This window comes from Brienomyrus brachyistius, chromosome 8, assembly GCF_023856365.1.
Source record: "Brienomyrus brachyistius isolate T26 chromosome 8, BBRACH_0.4, whole genome shotgun sequence".
Taxonomy (NCBI): Eukaryota; Metazoa; Chordata; class Actinopteri; order Osteoglossiformes; family Mormyridae; genus Brienomyrus; species Brienomyrus brachyistius.
This window is the reverse complement of record NC_064540.1, coordinates 27,253,909-27,277,405: the sequence shown is the minus strand read 5'-3', so window position 1 is coordinate 27,277,405 and position 23,497 is coordinate 27,253,909. Positions and strand designations below refer to the sequence as shown.

General features: G+C 44.2%; 2 protein-coding genes across 3 annotated transcripts; one reads left to right on the top strand and one right to left on the bottom strand.

The window, feature by feature from the left end:
• Positions 1-1,739: 1,739 nt before the first annotated feature.
• gpx1b (glutathione peroxidase 1b) lies at positions 1,740-3,050 on the bottom strand. The gene is made up of 2 exons (XM_049022592.1): positions 2,699-3,050; positions 1,740-2,358 (listed from the first exon to the last, which is right to left on the bottom strand). Exons 1-2 carry the CDS (start codon positions 2,918-2,920, stop codon positions 2,008-2,010), a joined length of 573 nt encoding a protein of 190 aa, XP_048878549.1. The 5' UTR covers positions 2,921-3,050; the 3' UTR covers positions 1,740-2,007.
• A 271-nt stretch (positions 3,051-3,321) lies between these two features.
• fancd2 (FA complementation group D2) lies at positions 3,322-22,339 on the top strand. 2 transcript variants are annotated; one of them, XM_049022451.1, is made up of 45 exons: positions 3,329-3,461; positions 3,847-3,916; positions 4,022-4,114; positions 4,599-4,727; positions 4,994-5,061; positions 5,132-5,238; positions 5,697-5,757; positions 5,855-5,907; positions 6,063-6,141; positions 7,031-7,155; positions 7,237-7,324; positions 7,431-7,535; positions 8,569-8,645; positions 8,859-8,970; positions 9,050-9,085; positions 9,381-9,527; positions 11,224-11,358; positions 12,087-12,218; positions 12,498-12,602; positions 12,708-12,817; positions 12,896-12,959; positions 13,112-13,231; positions 13,629-13,702; positions 13,896-14,042; positions 14,567-14,667; positions 14,778-14,893; positions 14,984-15,092; positions 15,948-16,049; positions 16,160-16,254; positions 16,469-16,615; positions 16,743-16,856; positions 16,961-17,086; positions 17,165-17,283; positions 17,401-17,511; positions 17,609-17,730; positions 18,151-18,250; positions 18,774-18,896; positions 19,075-19,168; positions 19,371-19,442; positions 19,580-19,618; positions 19,869-19,943; positions 20,100-20,174; positions 20,266-20,412; positions 20,537-20,629; positions 21,717-22,339. In XM_049022451.1, exons 3-45 carry the CDS (start codon positions 4,057-4,059, stop codon positions 21,786-21,788), a joined length of 4,284 nt encoding a protein of 1,427 aa, XP_048878408.1. In that variant the 5' UTR covers positions 3,329-3,461; positions 3,847-3,916; positions 4,022-4,056; the 3' UTR covers positions 21,789-22,339. The 2 variants fall into 2 exon arrangements, with proteins under 2 accessions (XP_048878407.1, XP_048878408.1); XM_049022450.1 differs by lacking the exon at positions 3,847-3,916 and having other exon boundaries at positions 3,322-3,461.
• The last annotated feature ends 1,158 nt before the right edge of the window (positions 22,340-23,497 follow it).

The following is a 23,497-nucleotide window of genomic DNA, read 5'->3' as shown; positions in this document are numbered from 1 at the left end:
AATCTATCCTCTGTAATCTTGCAACATTTCCTGTGGAAACGGTCTTTCACAGTATCATAACACATGCTGTAGCACGGAAATGGAATATATTTTGAATTCTATTGTGTTAGCAATGATTAACAGTACTGCTGTAGATAGGAGTGAGAGCAGGTAAAAGCTCACCATGCAAATGAGAAATCAGAAGGGCATCAGGTCATAATTCTTCATAGGGTGTGGAAAGCGTCTGAATAGGCATCATTGTGTCAGGGTCCAGAGTATTAACCCCCTGAGTTACAATGATGACTCTTCTAAGAGCAAATAGCAGAATGTCTGTATTGTGTGGGATTTCACATGACTCTTGTTTTATTCATGTAGAAAACATCTTTGAAAATTATGTGGTGGGTACCGATTAATGGGTTTAATATTTACTAAAGACAGGTAGTGTTGGTCCTCTTATTACAGAAGGCGTATTGCACATATAAATCACACCTGGAGTATGAGAACTTACAGGAATGGCCTTTGTGGGTAACTTTTCTAGAAAATCAGCCTTTGCTTTTGCCTTCTACCTTAACCTGTGTCCCTTCTGTGGAAATAATCTCAGAGAGCCGGTTAGAGACAGTCTGATCGATTTAAACTGAGGTTTATTATACAGCATTAGTATTTGTAGCTCAGAAAATTACAGTGCATTCTGGTGTAAAAAAATTACCTGAATCCCAAAAGCTTTTTTAAAGATGAGTTTTGGGTATTTGATCTAACTTATATTCCCATTCATTCATCAAAATGTGGCTTTCCAGCTTACAATCCTTTGTATTTCACGTGTTTCAAAAAGTGTAAAAGCTTGACTTTTTTTTTTTTTTTTAGTAAATTTGAAAGTGCTCTTTTTATGGAAAATTAGAATATCAAAGTATATGGGTTTATTAGGTTAGACTAATGGATCCAGCTTCCAGATTTTAAGTTGTTTAATGCAAATATAGCTACAGCTAGGAGAGTTCATGCTTCTTCCATTATACATTATCGTGTAAATATTGTGTTATAGGTAACTTGAATGACTTGCATACATTTGCAGAATAAATAGAATATTGCAGAGTACTTCATTTCAGACTATTTCATGAAGTCTGTTCTTGGGAAAACATAGTTGGAAAGGTGGAATTATGAAGTTGACAAGTTATCAGTAGGTATTCTCCTGTCAGCACAGTTTATCCCAGTGTAGAAAAACTCATGTCTTGTAATTGACTAAATTTTGGGTAATTACTGAAATATTTTTGATTAAATCCTTTGCTTAACTACAGGCCCACCAACTAGTCATGAAATCCATGACTTAAAATTCAAGGTAATCCTTCCCCATTTCTCTTAGGCAAACTTCATCAAGACAAACACGCTCTTTGTTCTCAGCTCTGGCTATTTCAACTCCCTCTTTCACCCTTTGTGACAAGTCCCTTTTGCAATTAGGAAGTTGTGTAAAAAATCCAAGTTCTGTCTCTTAAGCACTGGTGCAACAAGTTCCTCATACTAGTTTAAAAATAAAATCTTCATTCCAGATTTACGAAAGTAGCAAATTGTTCACATATTAATGCCCTGCAAGCATTAGTTTGTTTCATTCAAGCCTTAAAATTAAGAAGGCTAAATTATTCCTTAATATACATGCACACCACTGGTCAAGCAAACCACTACTCATGTAGCCTATCAGCAAGTTCCGATTCAACAGTGGGATGGAACAGGAAAGCTTTTTGGTTTGAGGACTGAAAGTAGACACAGACAACTATATTTTATGATTTATTGGTCCCATAACACTAAACTCATCTATGCTTCTCATGAGCAAAAATACAGCTGTTGGGTTGAGACTTTTACATTCATCAAACATCTCTCTTAGTAAGATTTCAAGAAATGTCTTCATAGAGTAAAAGGCAGAACACACAGCTGCACTGTGCACAAGGCAGCACAGGGAGTCTGACAGGGATATGGGTCGAGCCAAACATCTGGTAATACACCACAATACCACCACTGCTTCTTAGGAGACTTCCACGGGACTTATTTGCTCAGGCTGAGGAGCTTTTTGATGTCTCCATCGATGTTGATGGTCTGGAAGTTCCTACCATACCGCTTGAAGGGCTCTCCATCTGGGCCAATGAGGAACTTCTCAAAGTTCCAGGCAACGTCACTTCGGCAGACAGGACTCCAGATGATGGACTTGGGGTCGTTCATGAGAGACGTGCTATCATCACTGGGGAAAGGCAGCTTTTCCTTGAGAAAGACAAACAATGGGTGCGCATCCTTCCCATTGACGTCCACCTTCTCCAGAAGCTTGAAATTCGGCTCAAAACCATTTCCTGGTCGAACGTACTTCAAGGCCTTGAGGATCTCCTCGTTCTTAAGATTCTCCTGGATAAATTCAGTTAAAGTTACAATTATTTGCAAATAACCATAATAAATAATTTGCTGCATCAAAAAAAATCCTTCCCAATATTACATGTAAAGAAATACTCACGTTGCGTATACAAATCACGTTACACATTAACAAAACATACTACATTTTCTTATGCAAAATAACGCTTCATTTAATATATACTGTATCTACACGGCATAAGTACGAAGTATAATGAAGAACTCAAAAGACGGTAAACGGTCATGGGGTGCCGTTCCAGCACCTGACCGGATGATTTTGTTAAAACATGAAATTTACAATCTGCGATCATAGCAGAAAATAGCGCGGAATCCTGACCTGGTGTCCGAACTGGTTGCAGGGCACCCCCAGAACTACAAGCCCCTGGGCGGCGTAGCGCTCCTGGAGCTCGTTCATCTGGGTGTAATCCCTGGTGGTCGTACCTCAGAGAGACGCCACGTTCTCGATCAGCACAACTTTGCCCTTCAGGCAGGAGAAGTCAAACGACTCCCCCGTAACCAGCTTCGCAGAGAAGTCATAGATGCTCTTTGCTGCTGCCATCACGCCTCCGAAAGACTCCAATTATGTCTCAGTACAGGTGCTTCGGAGTTCTTTATTTCTCCGGCTGGGGTGGGAGTGGGCGGTGCAGGAGGCTGGCCCCAACGTGATTCAAGTGTACAATCCTCCTGGGATCCGTTACTTAACAACGCACAGTTGCATGACGCAGAGAAACTGGCAAAACACCAAAAATGTCCTGAGTTAACACACGTGTCTGATCACCAGGGGAGAGTCTCTGTTCTGTGCCCTAGTTTCTACACTGGCCATTATTTTAATGTAATCATGATTTAAATAATACTGATGAAAACGCTGGTGAGGGGCTGATACGTGTTTTATAATAATTATTAAAACATATAGTAAGAATAAAATGGTTTTTGGGATCTCTCGACTTCGCTCCCCATTCGTTTCCGCTCTGCTATAACATTTGGTGACGGTCCCTTACGGGTTTGCGTTTTGGCGCGTAAAAATAAATTAAATATTTTTAAACCCGGAATACACAGAGGAGTTTTGTTTTATTTTTAAAAAAGGAATTTTCTGACATCAGGTACGATATAGTCTTCATTTCCTTACTGTCACAATCTCGGCGCAATAATTACACTCGTCGCATAGAAAAACTATTAAAATCGCTTCAGTATAACGCTATTCTACTGTGTAACCAAAACGCCGTACAGAAGTACGTGTCGCTTTTCTATATTCATTCTAACTAGCTAGCGCTGGTTATACTGGGTTTAACCTCTTCATATGCATTACAAGTTATCAATTCATGATTAATTACGGAGATCATAACCGGACTAAAATATCTGCGCCAGGGATTTCACATATTTTTATGCGCTTTCCATCAGCGACATAAATGATTTTCGACAGAGATGAAGCAGCTGTTTTTCCTTAAATGTTTCGTGTTTGTTAACCTCTTTATTACTAATTTAAAGATTGCTTCAAGTTATACCTAAGGGCATCAGTAAAGAACTGACGATACTCCATAGTGCTGGTAGTATAACTGTAAGTCCTGTGTCAAGAAATGTCGTGATTTAATAATAAGTCCCTCATGATCGAAAGCTTTTAGGCAGAAATCCAGCTGTGTGCAATCTGTTCGTATTTCTGCAGATCGGATAACGGGCCTGCAATCTGACCAGGTGGAAATGCTGCGTAAGAAAAGAGCTTCCGCGGAGAAGAATGAAAAAGCAACAGAAGCTCCTAGTAAGTCCTTCTGATTATCTGGCATTTGCTAAAATCAAAACATTCTTTAACCATTAAAGGTAATTAAAGGTATTACAGTGTACATGCAGTCCCCGGGTTAAGAATAGCCGATTTACGGACAACTTGTATTTACGAACGGATTAACATAAACCATATTATATAAAAAGTTCGGGTTTAATACATTGTTTCGTAATAATGAATACATGCAATACTTTGGGAAGCTCATGAAAACATTGTGCGGCTTCAGCATTCCGGCGGCTCTAGGTACAGTACAGTACCGTATGTAGTTACTGGATAATTATTTTCATTATTATGTTCTGTATTACCATTTTACTGACTTACTTACAAATTCTACTTAGACAGACCTAGGAGACGGTTCTCCTGGAGACTGCCTGTACAGTATTACATTGCTATCCGTACGTACATGCAATATAGACCCCATACAATCAGGGTAGGCTAACATGTCTTCTGACCTGTCCTGCAGAGAAGAAGAGTCGCTCGTCAGGACGCAGTATTAAATCCACGGGTCAGGGTAATGTAGATGATGTATATGCCCGGCTCCTGCTGGAGGCAGGAATCTGCTTGAAGCCGGGCAACTCACCCAATGAAATCGGTAAGACGGTATATTGTAATTAATGAGTTTTAGCAGATCTTGTAAAATAACATCCATTAGGTATGACAAACTGGAGCTGATGTGACCATGCTGATGCATGTAGAGTGAGTTAATGGACCAAAGCATCAAGCCTTAAAGCGCAGGTACTGCCTTTTTTGGCTATGAAGAGGCCTGTATATTAGGGGGCTCTGTGAGAATATGATGATTAATCCTCTGTATTGCTGTTTACAGGAAACATTTTGTCATTTTTTTCTTTTATTTTTAAGTTGTAGACCAAGCTGTCTTCCAGAAGAGGTTACATAACCTCCTTAAGAAGAGTCCTCAGTACCCAAATGTAAGTAGTCATCCCTGCAATGGCCCACAGTGTTTACAGTGTTTCTCTAGCAAGCTTCTGTATTTCACAGATAATCAAGGAGTTCATATCTGGATTGGAGTCTTACATTGAGGACCAGGAGAAATTCAAAAGCTGCCTCCTACCCTGTGTCCCTCAGGCGCTGGATGAGTCTACCAGGTAAGATCGAGAGCACTTTGCACTGTGGGGTCTTCAGCTTGGTGTCCTGCCCAATAGGGATTCTAAGATACTTCTAACACATTATGAGTGAATAAGTAAAGACTGCACTTGTTAGTGCATTTTGGGAAATTTGGAGTTACTGATTTGCTTGCCCATGTGTTTTGATGGGGAATGTGAATTGGAGAACATACTTGGAGGAAACCCAAAAAATAAAGGGAAAACATGTACACCCCTCACACATACACCCCCAGGGGCAGGATTCAAACCCGAGTGCTACTCACTGAGCCCTGCTTTTTATTGGCTTTTATTGTAATAATGGATTTAACTGGCTTCTGCTGAACCAGCTTAACATGGTTCTATGTTGATTGACTTAGTTGCTCAAGCATGTTGGGGGAAATAAACAAAGCTCAGTACTGATCAGAAAACTCTTATTATGTTTCTCTCTCCTTTTCTTTCAGTTCTGTCTCCTCCTATCAAGAAAGCCTTGTCCGTCTCCTGTTAGGCGTCGAAATACTCCAGGTATATGAATCTAAGCAGTCAGAACATCATATTAATAAGTATTAATCATATTATAAGCTGGCGTGATAAACGTAGTGACTGTCTACTTGTGTTTCAGTCTTCTGTGCTAGGAGTTTTGTTTGAGAAACTTCCAGAATTCATGTTCGAGGGGTAAGTGCGTAGAAGTTTGAGTGTATTAATTACACAATGACAAGCTCATTCATAAGTGTTTTTGTTTCTGCCATTGGTGGTGTTGTAAGGTAGCTGGTCTTGATATTTCTTTGGTCATGAGACTGTTCTCCTGTTTGTTTCCAACATGTTGACAGTGTTGAAGAGAGTGGCCTAAATACCTGTCGCATCGTAATAAACCAGCTGAAGTGGTTGGACAGAATCGTGGACTGTAAGGTACTGTGGTGTCAAACGTACACTTAGGGCACTTTTCCACTGCACCAGGAACCATACAATTAGTACTCTTAAGAAACTACCAAAAGTACGTTTCTTCAGAGTTTTGGTTTTCCACTGGGGTAAAAACTGGTACTGGTGCTGAATGACATCACAACTCGGGGTGGGGTATTTTGTAGGCTACTGAATTTGTGAAATAGTATATTATTGGGCTGGACAATGTGCAGTATTAAAACTAACGTTGCATGTCACATACATGCGATACACATGGACCATGATAGTCCGCTGGGGTCGGGCTTTTCTCTAGCCTTCATAATGTCTGGACATTATAACATTTTTACTTTATCATAGGAAACAAAACTTAGCAAGCATTGCAATTTTAATCATTGTTGTTTTTCAAGATTAAGTAGTATGAACTCCTTTATTGTTTTATATATACTCCAGTATTTATTACAACAAAATCATATGGCAATGTTTGGAATTTTTCCAGTACAGTGCTGTCCTAGTATATTCTTGGATCTCTTAATTGTCCATGTAGCCTAATAATATTAATTTGTTATTGCTTCATGTATCATTGTTTTCTGAGTTCATAACTTTTTTTTTAAGGACGGCTATTGTGTTTAGAGGCAGGGTATTTGCATAACGAATCGAGAAAGAAAGCTTTTACAAGTCCCACCCTATTGAAGTACCAAGAAAGCTGGTTTGTTACTTTAGGTACTGGAACTTTTGGTACTGGTACTCTCCTGAAAGTCAGTGGAAAAAGGAAAGTACTCAAAGTATCATACCAATAGTGCAGTACCTGGTGTGGTGGAAAAGCACCTTCATTGCATCCTGCAGAGCAAGACCTGCTGTAACAGGAGCCGTATTCCCTCCTTCTCATGTTTCCTTCCAGGATTTGGCAGCAAAGCTGCTGGAGCTGGTTGCCGTGGCACCTTTGGAGCTCCAGCGTGACATCATCACCAGCCTGCCAGAGATCCTGGAAGACTCCCAGCATGGAGACATCGCCCAAGAGCTCAAGTGAGTGTCGTATATTATATCAGTTAACTGTTGGTTGGAACAATGGCTTTAAGCGTACTATGTCCCCCGTGTGTCTGACAGATCCCTACTGCAGCAGAACACCCAGCTGACTGTGCCCATTCTGGATGCCCTGTCAAGTCTCAGCCTGAGTCCTGCTCTGTTGACTGAGGTACTGTGTGACCTGCTCTTGGAGAGACTCTGGCTAGATGAAGTTCGTGTGTGGGGTGCGGGGGAATTTGTGCCACTGAAGACCTTCCTCCATGCTGTCGTCTTAGGTGCGTGGGGTCATAATGACCACCCTGGTTGCGGTGCAGCTTGAGGACCTCCCTGTCATTGTCAAATTCATCCTGCACACAGCCTCTGCTCTGGATGCCAATGAGGTAATGCACTAGCCCTGACTCTAGCTACTTCTCCACATGCGTACTACTGGATGTGTCCACTTTAATGTTTATGAGGCATTTAACATCATCGAGCACCTCTGTGGACGAACGCCTGTTGTACTCCAAATTTGTGTCCATGCAGTGGTATTCGCGCGGCCCCAGACGCAACGTGCATAATCGATTCACTAGCGTCCACTTTAAATACCAATATGGATACTTCTGATGAGCGTTGGGGTGATTTGTAAACCCTACAGACTATTTACAAGGTAAAAAACTGTTACATACACGTACATGCGTGTGTGTACAAGAACAGACTTGTCTCGCATTGAAAATCTCACTCCAGTTAGCTGACCAATGTTGGCAACACTGTGACCTGACTCTCTTAATTTATAAAACATAGGGAAACGGACACAGACCTTACTGTTGTGGTATGTGTGCAGGGAATATCAGAAGAATAATTTCCATTATCATTATGAAAAATATAAATTAAAAACGTTGTGCGCTTGTGCAAAGTACGCGGCTTGACCGGAGAAGTATGAACGTTTCGGTGTACACATACGCAGAGTACTTACGCAGAGTACATACGCGAGTGTTACGCTTGTGTGGAAAAGTATGAATCAGCCTTAACAGTGAGGGCAGGTTTATTGATTAAATCTGTATACAGGTACACATTCATTGAGGCCAAATGTTCAGGTCCAGAAAGAAAAAAAAAAAATCCAGACTAAGATTTTGTTTCAACCAGTTGAGTATAAAGAGTCACAGACACAGAGTACTCAACTGGTTGGTTGAAAGAAAATCTTGGTCTGGATTTGTACTTTCTAGACCTGAACTTTCCACGTTTGCATATTCAATTTAACAGTCCAAGTTAATTGGAGATGAAGGGTAGGAAAAGCATTTAGTCTATTTAATTTTGTTCTGTCTGTCTCAGGGCTGTCTGTTATATGACACCCCCCCAATTCACTGACAGACTACTTCTGCAGTTATACTGCTATCGTAGCCTCTGGGTTATTGACTGACTGGTGTTACCTGGTAGGTGGTTTCTGACCTGCGGAGGAAGCTGGACCTGGAGTCCGTGGCCCCTCAACATAATACGAAGGCTGGCAGAAAGGGGTGAGACCGCCGGTGGCGACGTCCACCAGAAGGGCTTTAGATTGTTCCTTATTCCTCCACTGATGCGTCTTTCCAAGTGCAGGCTTAGTAAAATGGGCTGACATGAGACTCTGAGCTCCAGTGGTCCACGGAGTCGTACTCAGGGTAGCTTGAGGATACATCTGAGGGTTCTGGGTCTTACTCTGACGGTCTCTGCTGTAAATTATCTTTAAGGTTGTCCAGGTTCCCACCAGACAATAGTAAAGAGGACTGTGTTTCCCTGCTTTTGGATGTCATCAAGACTGCCGTGCGCTTTCAGAAGACCATCTCTGAGGCGTGGTTGAAGGTAAGAGCTGTTGGTCTGAGGTGCTCCTCTCTCCAGTGAGATGATCTGCTGACAGATGCTCATTGTATTTGTTTTGCAGGCCGTTGAGAATGTGGTTGAAACAGACGAACACAAGGTAAAAGTAGCATAATTTGTTTATGTAGTAGATATAATTTGTTTATGTGAATAATTTGTTTATGTAGTTTTTATCTTTGTGGTTTGACTGCACGCTTCTGAATATTTCCTGAAGAAGCAAATGAATAAAATTCAGTTTCCCAGTCTCTTGATATGTGGAATGCAAGCACCTAAACTGGATTTTTCTTATAGCAAACTATGATATATGTGTGAATTTAAAGGTATAGCTGTAATCCCTTCGGAGGTGAAAAGCTAAGACCTCCTGGTTTCAGCCACTGACATCGCCTCTGTTTCAGGTCATTGACCTGCTGGTGTTGTTCATCCTGCACGCCACTAACGCCAACCATAGCCGGAGGGGCGCTGAGAAACTGCTGCGTATCAAGGTGAGGGAGGGGCACATCCGAGAGGCTCTGCTGCAAAGGACGTTCCGGGACCACGGCCAGGCGAGTTCACCTCCGCTGCCTCGGAAAAAGGGAGCGGCAGCATAAAAAAACAAGGATAGAAAGATGTTGTGTATAGTTCCACAGGAGGTTTAAGAAACTTAAACACTGCTGTTCAGTGTGGACCTTCATTCAGCCAGCACACAGGCGGGCAGCCAGCTGACCTTTTTACTTCTTTTAATATCTACAGGATTTTCTTTTCATTCTCATTTTCCAGCTTCTGTCGTAGGTCTAGGTTCTTACTAGCCGCTCACCTCATTACCATTGGCGATTACAACCCGTATGTGGCGAGATTATTTCACAACCCTTTCACTACACTGGTGAAGATCAAACTCACAATCTCAAGCATAGCAGTATGTTTTGTGTCACACTAAATCACTAAATATGTTTTGGTGATACACTCTTTACTTTCTGAGTTTTCTTGAAGACATTGTAATACCACTGCAGCCTTCACTTGGACAAGCTGGTGGAAACCAGTAATGGGTCGTTCACAAATAATTCGTCTGAAGTGAACGTCTGAATGGCTTAAATAAAATCAATCAGTTCTCAGTAACCAAACTATTATACCTATGTGTCTGTATCCTTTTGAACTCGAACGCTAGGGGTGGAAAACTCCAGTCCTGGGGTCCGGAGCCCTGTGTAGCTTAATTCTTTCCCTTTTCCACCACAAATGATTCAGCTCATGAGCTGTGTGGTTATTAGCACAAGGAGTTGAATCAGGTGTGTTACGCAAATGATTTTCATTGTGGAGCATGTGCAGAATCTGAAGAGAAAACAGACATATGGAGGACGGAGTGTGATTTAAATACATAAACGATCTGTATATATAAATATTTGACATGAATAAATAGACCAAGGCTCTGAAAATCTGGTCTCCAAATCCGATTCCAAAATTCGATTCCAAATCCAGGTGTGGTTTTCAGTTCTCCCATGTACTTAGTCTAATAATTACTGATACTGATTCGCCCGAGGTTTCACACCTAGTTCCCAGGTAAAGGAAGGCTGGAAAATCAAAAGGGATCATCCTTGAGGACTGTTGAATAGCCCTGAAAATAAACAAATCCTTCACATGACTAAATGTCCTTTGACCTCAAATGCAATGAGTGAGACTCTACTTCAGGTTTAGTGCTTCAGCTATGGAAATGAGGTGTGTACAGGCTAACATGGACAGAGGAGTGCAAGCACCATAGTTACACTATCACTGTTCTTTGCAATAAACTGGCAGGAAATTGTATTTATTTATATATACTCCATATAGCTTTTGAGCTTAATAACCCACTTCATGCTGAATACCATAACCCCAGTTAAAAGAAAATACGGTTAGGAATTGTTTAATGATTGCCAGCGATTTACAATCCTCTTCATTTGTGGATGATAAGGGATTCAGAGCTCCATGTTACAGATTATCTACTTGCTATTTTATTTCTTAATACTAATTGAACTGGATCATCTTTCAGAGAGTCTGGTAATCTGTGTTTCATAACAGTGATTGTCCCTGCGTGTACCCCTACATGTACCCCTACATGTACCCCTACATGTACCCCTGTGTGTACCCCTGCGTGTACCCCTGTGTGTACCCCTGCGCGTACCCCTGCGCGTACCCCTGCGCGCACCCCTGCGCGTACCCATGCGCGTACCCCTCCGTGTACCCATGCGTGTACCCCTGCGGTGCTAATCCAGTTTCCATTGCTGCCTGCAGGTGATGCGGAGCTTCTTTCCCTCCATCTTGTCTCTGGCCCAAATCCTGCTCCGATCTCCGGAAACCTGTGTGGTTTCGTTTGGGGGTTCCCTGTATAAACTGGCCTTCACCACCTTCGACTCGTACTGCCAGCAGGTGTGATTTGGCTGTGGTCTGATGTTTCTTCATGGGGGATGTGTACTGATGGGGGGCGGTTCTGGGACCGGGGTTCATCTCTCTGCTATGGCTCCTGTGTGGAGATTGCGTGATCTCCCCATGTTGTTGTGGGATTTCCTCTGGGTACTCCAATTTCTCTCAACAGTCTAAAAATGTGCTCAGGTTAGTTGGAGTTGCCAAATTGCCCATAGGGGTACGTGTGTGTGTGTGAGTGTGAGTGAGTGAGCATACCTATCCAATGTCCCCATAATGAGATAAATATCCGTTTTTTTTCCTCATAAGGGAAAACTCTATTTTATAAAGCAATGACTGCTATGAAAAAACTAAAAATGCAAAAACTCTTGTATTTTGCTTGGTTACTTATGGTTAGGGCAGGGTGGGAGTTAAGGTCGTCATAGTTAGCATTAGCATTTTTCCCATAGAAGTGAATGAGCGGGCCCCAAAAGGATAGGTATACCGTGTGTGTGTGTGTGTGTGTGTGTGTGTGTGTGTGTGTGTGTGTGTGTGCGCTCTACGGTGGGTTGGCGCCCCATCCTGGGTTGTTCCCTGCTTTGCACCTGTAGCCTCTGGAACAGGCTGTGGACCGCCTGCCACCCTAAAAAGGATAAGTGGTTTCAGAAGATGGATGGATGAATGTTTACTGAGTGTGCTTAGTCAGGCTTTTAATTCCTTAATGTTTATCACTGAAAATGGGTGTGTTTATCCAGGAGGTGGTGGGCTCGCTGGTCACCCACGTGTGCAGCGGCCTTCTGGGCGAGGTGGATTCAGCTCTGGAGCTGCTATGTGAGCTGGTGACGCAGAAGCCGGAGGAGATGGCACGCTATGCGGTTTTTGTGAAGGTCAGTCAGGCCACCACCCCCCCCCAGGCCAGATATACCTGTAGATTCATTTAATTTAATCTTTGCCGGACTGAGTATAAAGGTGACATTAAGTTTTGAAGCTGTCAGACTGATTACCTTCCAGTGTCCCTCTAGGTCTTTGTGCAACCTGATATGGTTGAAACAGTGATCCAGATTCCGAGCAGGAAGCCCTTATTTCTGTTCTACATCATACTATGGTGTAAGTAGTTCATTTTGAGTAAGGCTCCAGTAGGTTCAAGGCCGGATTATGTCCCCCAGGGTATCCTGGACTACATGGACAACCTGACGCCTCAGCAGATCCGTAGGCTGTTTTACGCATTGAGCTCACTGGCCTTCGGGAAGGACCAGGGCAGCCACATCCAGGTGAGGAAATGAACTTGAGTCTGGGTAAGAACACGCTGGACTGATCTGATCTGAGCTGAGCTGAGTCCCTCTCACCCCCTGACTCCCTGCCCCCCTGCCCCCCAGGATGACATGCACATAGTATTACGCAAGCAACTGTCCAGCTCTGTGCCAAAGTACAGGCGGATTGGCATCATCGGAGCAGTCATGGTGATTGGCAGCATGGCCTCTACCAGGTAGGAAGTGGGCTTGGGACCGGGGGTGTGTGACCAGGCTGGAGGAGGCCTGATTTCTTGTCCTGGCCCGATTTTTAGGGACTCTGATGAAAGCAGCACTGCACCCCAGGCCGAGTCCCTGCCCAAGGAGAGACACAGACAGGTGAGTGGCTTGAGCACCTGTCAGGTCTGAGGTGTTTTTTTTTTCCTGATACATGAGAGGGTGTGTGCAGCACATGCACTTAGTGTTAGGGGTGTACACTGCGCTAACCGTGATTCGCTGTTCCTGCGCGTGTGTGCCTGTTTCCTGGTCAGGTGACCGGCCTACTCGAGCTGCTGCGCTCCTGCACTGAGGCGTGCCCCGAGTCGGCCGCGCTCTACTACGACGAACTGGCCAATCTGCTTCAGACCTACAAGCTAGACCTGCAGGTGCAGGTCTGTGTTTGTAGGAAGATGCGCTGCATGACAGTGACTCCGCCCTTATTAGCCACATTTACTGTTACATTGTCACTCTGGACCCCTAACTCCAGACCAGTGTTATATGGGAGAATTGGAAACAAAGGCAATGAAACACAACTTTGAAACCTTAAAAAGTGATTTCCCAGCTGACCTACACTAGTGGCCAAAATTGTGGAAACACCTAGCATTTTTGGCATTACGCTTTAAGAGTTACTAAACAAAGATTGATGGTAATGTTTATAAACTATCAAAGAATGGTACAAATATCATACATTGGACGATTAAATAAGTAACTGAAGCAACAGTTGAGTAAATGTTTGCTCTAAAACAGTTTTGGCCCCTAATGTTTACAGGCATCTTGTGTATGTTTCAGGAGTGGATTGGGAAGAGTGTGCTGGAGGATTTCCAGGAGGATTTTGTGATTGACCTGGGACCGGACATACAGGGGTGAGCAGCCATTTCACTGTCCTTTTGATGTCAAGCGCAATGAGTGAGACTCAGCTTCAGGCTTAGTGCTTAGTGCAAGCTAGCATGTATGTTTATTTCGATATGACTTTATAAACAAATCTACACAAATGATCAAGTCGCATGTCATGTCTGGTAAGGTTATAGTTTGCAGCAAACCTATTTTTCCTTTCAGCTCATTTCCCTTCCCTGCTTCTGTCATGTACAACCTGGATGAGGATGACAGCCAGGGAGGTATTGCTATCAACCTGCTCCCTCTGCTGGCGGAGGACCTCCAACGCAAAGGAGAGCAGTGGAGTCTACGGCAGGACAAGGGCAAGAAGTGAGCACTATAAGTCTCTGCTTGGCCTGCTTTAGGCTGGCTCACCACCTCTCTTCTCCTGGGTAAAAACGCTCTGTCACAGGTGGTGTTCAATTTAGGATTCACATGGTGAGTCATATGGTGCGACATTTTCGAGGATGAGTTTTATGCTGAGCCTTAGAACGGCTTGATCATGCCAAAAATCATAATCACGATTATTTTGGTCAATACTGAGATCGTGATTATTTAATACGATTACTCGCTGACTTTGGAAATATGCATTTAGCAGACTTTTTCCAAAACTTGTATTTTAAACAGTAGATCTAAACGTTACGTATCAGATTAAAAAAGGTTGGAAAGGGGTGCATGGTATTTATAACAAGACAAAACAGGAGGGTCATTGCAAAACGAAATGCACAATAATCGTTTTATCTCGATTATTTTCTTTCAATGATCATTAGAATCCAGAAACGCAATTGAAAATAAAATGTGATGTGACCCAGCCCTACTGAGCCCTGCCCATTCTTCTGTCCCCTCTGAACAAGGCGTGTGTCCCCCCTTTGCCTGGCCCCCTTCTTCCGCCTGCTGCGGCTCTGTGAGGAGAAGCAGGACCATGGAGACCTGGAGGAGATCGATGCCCTGCTAGGTGAGGAGCATGCCGTCTGAGAGGGTGTGGCTTCCTGGATCTGGCCCGTATTTCTGGGCAGTGTTTGCGTAAATGGTGGGTGATTCAGGACCTCTGGCGATCTGTTGCAGGTTGTCCCGTCATCCTGACAGACCTTGATGTAGTGGAGAAAGTGGACAGCCTGTCCAAAGCTGAGAGGGAGTTCCTGTGCTCCTTACTCTTCTATGCCATCAGCTGGTTCAGAGAGGTGACACTGCGCAGTCGTGAAGCCCCAGCTTTCACTGGTTCTCTGATATTGTAGCTTTTTGATTGAGTGCTGGTGTGTTTGCATGCGCAGGTTGCAAATGCCTTCTGCCGTCAGAAAGACCCCGAGATGAAGATGAAAGTAGTGTCGCGATTACAGAACATCAGCTACCTGCAGGCTCTTCTGGAGAGGCTCCTGAGGGGTGAGCGTGCAGCCGATTGTATTTCGATATGTACTTCAGGCATCCTGCAGTGCAAAGACATGAAGACATACAGTTAGACTAATTTGCATTCTGACTGCCCATACTGTATGCATGTGTGTGCCCTGTGATGCTCTGTGCCCTCTGCTTCCTGGGATGACCCCCAGACCTATCAACAAGCCTGTACTAGACTTCTGGACAGATGGACATGATTCATGATGCATGATGGGTATTTGTGATGTACAGTACTGTGCCAGAATCTTAGGCAGAGACATAAATTATGTTTTAAATGATCTTCATGTTGGTGTAAAACTGTCTGTCAAAGTCTCATAGTTTAGTCATTTCAAAACCTACCCTAAATTCACCACAGTATTTGCAGCAACCGCCCAATTCCCTTTGTATTCTTTGGTTTTTTTGGAAACCAAAGCAGAAGTTATCTAGCTATCCAACGGGATAGCAGTTATTTTTTGGAGAACACACAAAATTCTTGTGTTACTGTTAATTTGCACGTTATAATGTTAAATTGTCAAAACAGATATACATTTACCACCAAGATAAATGGCCGTAAACATTTTCTTTAACTGCCTAGGACTTTTGCATAATACTGTACGTAATTAATTAGTGCAGTCAGTTTTAGCATGCATACTAAAATCCCTCCGTCCGCTAAGCGATCTCTTTCAACCACTTACACAGTACAGGGCCTTGGGAGGTATATTACTATATTACATAATGTGAAGCTGCATTGTAATCCATTTCAACAGGGAATTCCCCTCTGTGTTTGCTGGCCTAACGTCAGTAGTGTTTCTGTACCTTCTTGCCTGCATCTGTGTTTTGTGCTGAACTTCTCTCGTCTCTTAGCAACACCTGGGTTCGTGCCTCCCCTGGCTAACTTTGACTGTGACAGCTCTCAGCTGGCAGCCCTCCTGCCATCTGCTGCCCCTCCCAAAAAAGGAAAAAAAGGTAAAGGTGTCTTCACAGTGTGCACCTGGCAGTGTGTTTCGGGGGCATCGTTTTAGTGCTGCTATGATGCTGCATCTATGCTGGTCATGTGACCTGTGCGTTTTGTTCAGAGGGCTCCGGTCGGAAGCGCAAAGCGTCTAGTAAGAATTCATCGGGGGGGGCCTCTCAGCTGCAGGAGGGGACCGAGGTAGAGGAGTCCCAGCAGGTATGTGTGTGTGATGCCTCTTCTCAGCCACTCCTCCTCGTGTACGTCATGTTGAGGGCATCTTGCATTAAGTCTAACCCACACGATAAGATGCATATTGTTGCAGACAATAGATTGTATAGACCACCTTTAATGCATTTAATGGCAGAATTCAACCATATCAAAGATGAGCGTGATAGAAGAGATGAAACTCTGATTGTCTGCCTTTTCCCAGGAGCTGCCACTGGACCCGGAGCCGGCTGTGGGAGTCAGCCTGGCCTCGTACCGGCCCTTCTTCAGGGAGCTGGATGTGGAGTTGCTGAGTGTGATTCAGTGCGGCCTGTTATCCCGCTCACTTCTTGACACAGAGCTGCACAGCCACGTACGACTCGCCTTTTCTCTGTCCTGTGCCCTTTCCTGTGCAGCTCCACCCCTTTGGGTGTAAAAAGGCTTCTGCCTGTGTGATGTTGACAGTGTTGCAGGCTACTGTTGCTTGTGGCTACTTGTAGGAGAGAGTGGAGGTGCAGTTGGGCCCTGCGGAGCTGGTTTTCCTGCTGGAAGACATGTGGAGGAAGCTGGAAGTCAGCTTGACGGCAGCCCCCGCAAAGAGGTCCCCGTTCAGGGTGAGGCCACAGCTACATGTGCTTGCAGACGCACTTGTTTTAAGGTGAATGCATGACAGATGCTGGGCACCAACTTGACTGTTTGCTGAAATGCATGGTTGCAGAAGTCAGGCCGAAGCGTGGGTTTCTCCCACCTGCACCAGAGGTCCCCCCGGGAAATCGCCACTTTATGGATCCAGCTGCTGCCCACACTTTGCACCCACTTGGAGAACTGCCACAACTACTTCCAGGTGCCAAGCCTTGCTGCTGGGTGATTTATGCAGTGGCCATATAGCCTGTGTTTGACCGCATCATCTCTGTGTGTCCAGGCTATGCTCTCTGCCAACCAGGGGGTGCTGGACGGCCCTGGCCTCAACACCAAGGAACACCAACTCACGTGCTCAGTGCTCCAGCTGCTACTGCAGATCCTACACACTGCTTTCAGCTGGTGAGTGTTCACCGCAATGGATAGAACATAGGGCTGACGCATCAGAGTGCTCTCCTTCCTTTATGAAGGTGCGGCTGGGCTGGTCCTGATTCAGGACTCTGATCCTCTGCACCTCAGGAATGACTTCACCGAGCACGAGCAGCGCCCCCTACTGAAGAGTGCCTTGGAGGTTCTGGCAGTTCGACTCAAGGAACAGGAAGCTGCTCCGAGCCTGGAGGAGCTCATCAGGTAAAGAGTGTTGTCCTGTCTGAGGAGAAGGAGGTGGGGAGCCGTGTGCCCGTGGGCGCGATGTCACCATGGTAACACCCATCTCTCCTTTCCCCAGGCACAGTTTTGAATACCTGCTGAACTTCCGTAGCTCTGTTCCCACCTTGAGCTCGGCCCTGTCCCTCACGCAGCTCCTCATTGTGATATCAGCCAATCAGATGTCCTGCAGAGAGCAGATAGGTGATTGTCTCCCATATACAGTGAAGTGAGGATATGAAGCTGGTCGGTATACAGTGCTGTATACAGTGTGGATGGCAAAGGCTGGTCTGGCCCATCTGCTACATCCTATGGAGAATCCAGCTCTAAGGCTCTCTGTGCTGATTTGAGCTTGACATAATGTCCCCCTGAGTTCATAATTTAGTTTTAGGATGTTAACTATAATTTAATCTTAATTTGATCATTGAGTTGATTGCATTTGCATTTGGACATATTGTCTTTTTGTGGCCAAACTGTCATATCATTAAGTAAATGTAGAGATTTGAACATTTGGATGAAGTTCTTGAGTCAGGTGAGTTCGCTAGGGGTCATTAATAATGCTGTCCAGGTGCCCGGTAATCCACACTGACTCACAGACCCACTGCGATCTTGCCATGTCCCCAGCTCCCCTTGTCCGGCACTTCCTGTGCCAGGAGTGGGTGGCGCCCCCTGGAGGGAAGGAGCGAGGGGTCAGAGACAGCAGCTCCCTGCAGGCCCTTCTTAGGTACATGGTGTGTTCCGCTTAGGGTGACGCTTCAGTGTGAACGAGAATGCGGCATTTCATCTTGCCGTTTTAGGAGTGTGCTGATCATGTCTGTACAAGATGAGTACCCATGTCACAACACTGACATCTAGCGGCCGTGAAAGGTGTATCAGTGGGTAGCACTGTTGCCTTGTACTTGCAGGTTTTGGGGATTGAATCCCACCCCAGGTTAGAAGATGATTGACTATTGTCCATTGCTGGTCCAGTAGTGATGGCCGAATGGAGCTTCATAAAGCACTTGCTATATTTTCGGACCCCACTAGGTGGTGCTTTCTGTTCGTAAAAGGGCTCAAACAGGCCCCAAAGCAACTCAAGATCTATATAGTGGGGTAAAGAAGTACAACAAATGAAGCTTCATTAGGTCGTCATTAGTCTTCAGTCTCTCCATTTGTATGCAGTTTGAGGCTGAAGTGTAGGTGTGAATCTGCATGTTGTGTCCACACCAACTCCTGTCTGATCCACTTGACCTTTGCCCTCCCTTCAGCATTTACCTAGAATACACAGAGGATGTCCTGAGGACAGTGGAAGACATCGCAGGCACTGGGGTCACTGAGCTCATGAACACTGCTAAGGATGGCAGCTCCAAAACCTTCCCCACTCTTAACAGGTCAGCCTCCATACGGCACACAGGGCTCATTCTGTCTCTGGACACGAGGAGTTTGGGCTCATTCTTCAGTGCTAAGGTCATTTAGGTTTCTGCGGATGATCCATCTTCCAACTATGTATCCTGAACATGTGTGCAGTGCAAACCAGAGCTGTACTTGGCGTCTCCTTCTTTGTTTCAGGCAGACATTTTTAGTGTTTTACCGAGGGATGATGGTCAAACTGGAGAAGTATGTACAGAGGATCCCCCCTGCCAGACAGGGCGACGGTAATGAGGTACAGAGTTACCTTTTAAAAGGTCTTGATGGCCTTTGAGCTCTTTCGGGTTTTAATATTGCTACCTCTGTATATGCCACCATAGCATAGTGTTCGAGAAGATGGAGAGTCTCATGAGCGTGCAAGATGGGGCTGCTTTTAGTCTGTCATTTGTTGGTGTTCTTTCCTCATCATAAGGATGAATCTCCTCTGCCGGTTGTAGGTCCAGTGTGAACAGCTCCTGACCTGGAACTTAGCTGTCAGGGATTTCCACATCCTGGTGAACCTGGTCAAGGTGATCCATGGAACATCCACACAGACACTATTTTCTTCTTCCTTTCACATTTGTCATCTGCGGATTTACAAACTCTGGTACTTGCTGCCAAGTTCTCACTTCTGTAGTAACTGGCTTCACTTGTCCTGTTCCTCCAGGTATTTGACAGCAGGCCGGTGATTAATGTCTGCCTGAAGGTTGGTTTCTCATGCTGGACTTTGATCAGACACAAGCTATGTTATGACAGTCCTTAAATAGTGAAATACTCTTAAAATACACTGGCTACTATCATAGGTATCAGCTGCCACAGGAGTTAGGATGAATTGCTGACTCTGTGTGTGTGTGTGTGTGTGTGTGTGTGTGTGTGTGTGTGTGTGTGTGTGTATGTGTGTGTGTGTGTGTGTGTGTGTGTGTGTGTGTGTGTGTGTGTGTGCTTCATCTTGATAGTATGGCCGTCTTTTCCTGGAAACTTTCCTGAAGTTAGGGATGCCTTTACTGGACTTCAGTTTTAAGAAGCACAAGGTAAGAACCAATGTCTGTTTTTGTTTAGATAGATGAATTGGAGAAACGCGGCAGAAGCGTGCAGATTTTCCTTAACTGCCTTTTAAAGTCAATTTACTGGCCCTTTCCAGTGTCATTTTTTCAGATTCAAAGCTGAATGAACGTTGTCCTTTTCAGGAGGATGTCCAGAGCTTGTTGAAGACCTTTCAGCTGAGCACCAGACAGCTCCATCACATGTGTGGCCATTCCAAGGTACCTGCTGGTCAGCAGCTCCTTGCACCCATAATCCCCTGCTAACATATTCACTCTCTCAGTGTGCGACTGCTGACCGTTTTGCACCCAGATCCGACAGGACACCGGACTAACGAATCATGTCCCAGCGCTGAAGAAGAGCTTAGAGCAGTTTGTGTACCGGGTGAAGGCTATGCTGGCTCTGAACCACTGCCAGGAAGCCTTCTGGCTAGGCAACCTGAAGAACCGTGACCTTCAGGTATCTATGGACTCCTTCCTGCCCTGTGCTGTCTCACCCAGGGGTCTGTGCAAAGCAGGATCACTCCAGCCACTCAAACACACACACACACACACTCGCTCCTCCCTCTGACTGTATACTGCAGGGTGAAGAAATCCTGTCCCAAAGGTCACAGGCCGATGATCAGGATGAAGAGGAAGATGCCTCCCAGCTGCCAGAGGAGGAGTCCAGTGATGAGGTACAAGTGATTTGCTACCGTTATAAAGTGTCACGTTGGTTCACACAGGGTGACTGTGAGATAATTAACCATCTTCTATTCTTACCTGATTACTCCCCTGTGTCTTGGAGATACGAAGACCGTGAAAAGCACATAAATGTTTCCTGAATTACTCCAAACATGTGATCTGATCTCCATCTAAGTCATAAAAAGTCTTACTTAACGAAATATAACATTATCTATCAAGCACATTGATGAAACAAGTATTGATTCCTTAATTTTAGCAAACCTCAAACCAAATGTTTTTTGTAGCGGAGATCAGATGTTTCCTCTATGCAAAACTGCATATAAGTATTTTTGGGATATCTGGCTTGAACAGCCTGCTCCAGGATTTCGGTTGGATTGTCAGGATTGATTCAGTTTTTGAGGTGCATTTTACTGAAGAGTGTTCATGTAGCATTGGCCTAGAGCGTGAACTCTTTCCCCCAGATGGGAACTTCCTGTTTTTCCAGTAATCAGATGGTTGTTTTTATGCTGAACCCTGAAGTGGTTTTATATGACATCCTGCTAATTTTAGCTGAACTGCAGCACTGAGTAATCAAGTACACTGGACCTATATAATAAAGACTAATCAGCATTGTCATATCAGTCAAGGATCATTTTTTGTTTGTCAGGGTTTGGAAGAAGGACATTCTTAATGATTCCAGGGTATCCAGACCCTGAGGCTACACAGGAGTCCTTCACCATTATAGCCCTTTCCCTGTGATTCACAGCTGACTTAATGTTTTGCTTATGGAAACCTCATGAAAATGGATATTGTCAAGTATCACTTGTATGAGGACAGACCGATCCCACGCCTGACTCTTTTCAAGAGGCTCAATGAAACACATGCTGATTCTCTCAGTCACTTTGCCCATCCCCCATTTATGACTACAGAAGTGCACCAGCATGTAAAACCTGCTGTAACTCAGCAATAGCTGGTTTTATAACCGTCTTCATTTCCTCTTTATTTGAAAAACTTTATATACCCATTCAATTCAGTCTTAAATCTCCGTATGGATTGAGCAGATCAGTTCATTGCTAACCCTCCTGGTGTCTCCTCTCGCAGGAGCAGAGCAGGGGCCTGGAGAAGGAGAAGAAATCCTCTGAGGAAGAGGAGGCCACAGATGACTCTGACTGAATCAGCTCTGAGTTCCTCCATATTGCTGCTAATGCATTTTCACTTCAGCCAGGTGGCTGATCTGCTGCACTCTGTCCTTTTCATGCCCCAGCGCTACGACTGATATGCTACTTTTCGCAAATATACCCTAATTGAATCCACCGAGGATTTGTATAATAAACACTAATTATTACTGCTGCACAAATGTTATCTTTAGAAATCCAGCTCTGAAGTACAACAGAAAGCCAACGTTCTCATCTACTGTACAGCTTTGAAAATTTGAAGAACAGCTGTTTTACAATTTATCCTGAAAGTTCTTTTTTTTTTTTTTTTTTTTAAGTAAGTGATATAGTCTCTGGCTTTTTTTGGTTTCTTAATCTGTTACGGTTTCATCAGCATTTCAAGTGTTTGTGTCAGTTTTGAACTGGTTGACAGCAATAATTGTGACTTCGGTAATTGTGTCCCATTTCAGTGGAAAAGTACAAGCTGTATGACACAATGAATTTTGGTCATGATGCATTTTTGACTGTAGGTAACTTGCGTGATGCTTATTAAAATAGCAATTAAATGTATGTTTGTGCTTTTCCATCCATCCATTTTCCAAACCGCTTATCCTATTAGGCTCCGGACCCCCCGCAACCCATCCCGGAAGCAATGGGCACGAGGCAGGGAACAACCCAGGATGGGGGGCTAGCCCATTGCAGGGCACACTCACACACCATTCACTCACACATGCACACTTACGGGCAATTTAGCAACTCCAATTAGCCTCAGCATGTTTTTGGACTGTGGGGGGAAACCGGAGTACCTAGAGGAAACCCCACGACGACATGGGGAGAACATGCAAACTCCACACACATGTGACCCAGGCGGAAACTCGAAACCGGGTCCCAGAGGTGTGAGGCAACAGTGCTAACCACTGCACCACCATGCCGCCCCATTTAATAATTTTGTAACTTTTTCATAACTATTTAAATTTGCCTTCACTAATACTATAGCCATGTGTGAGTTTAGTGTTTTGTCAGCTCAGCAGTGTTAGTGTGATTTTGCATTAATCCTGCCTGGTAAACAGCCAGACCCTAGAAATAGCTTTGTTGCCCTAAACAGTGTACTAGGAAGGGCCTTAAATGTATATTATGTATAATAATGATGCTACTTAATTCTCCATTGTACTAGCACAAGTATATAGAAATTCTTTCGTTTTATATACAGGCAGTCCCCAGGTTCTGAACGAGATCCATTCTCTAAGTCGAGTATGTAGGTAAATCAATACAGGTACATACGGTTCTTATTTAGTGTCAATTAGTCAAATGTTCCTTATTTGTCTATGCATGTAAAACACTAAAGAAATGCTTCCAAATACACTAAAACATCTTAAACGTAGTAATACAGAACATAATAATAGTGATATAGTAATAAAAGTAACTACATACTGCAGTGTTTTTATGAGCGTCACAAAGGAGTGTGTGCATTCATTATTACGAACCACTGTGTTTTAAAATGCTTTATGGCAGTCCATTCATTAGTATGAGCTGTCTGTAAGTTAGACGTTATTGACCTAGGGACTGCCTGTACTCAAGGACCCTTAAGAGATATGATTATTCTCCAAGCCACAGGATTTGAACTGATACCCTTTGGGCTGCAGGTACAGACTCATAAACCAGAAAGCCATGCATGATACCAAGAGTAAGTGTGCATCAGCTCACTCCAGGAGAAGGGGAGGAGCTTGC

What these genes read in the sequence shown, in the direction of transcription:
- fancd2 (XM_049022450.1), top strand. Translation starts at nt 4,057, where the DNA reads ATGCTGCGTAAGAAAAGAGCTTCCGCGGAGAAGAATGAAAAAGCAACA. An exon ending in TAGGCGTCGAAATACTCCAG is followed by an intron (nt 5,758 to 5,854) that starts GTATATGAATCT and finishes CTTGTGTTTCAG; the next exon opens with TCTTCTGTGCTAGGAGTTTT. An exon ending in CGTTCCGGGACCACGGCCAG is followed by an intron (nt 9,528 to 11,223) that starts GCGAGTTCACCT and finishes TGCTGCCTGCAG; the next exon opens with GTGATGCGGAGCTTCTTTCC.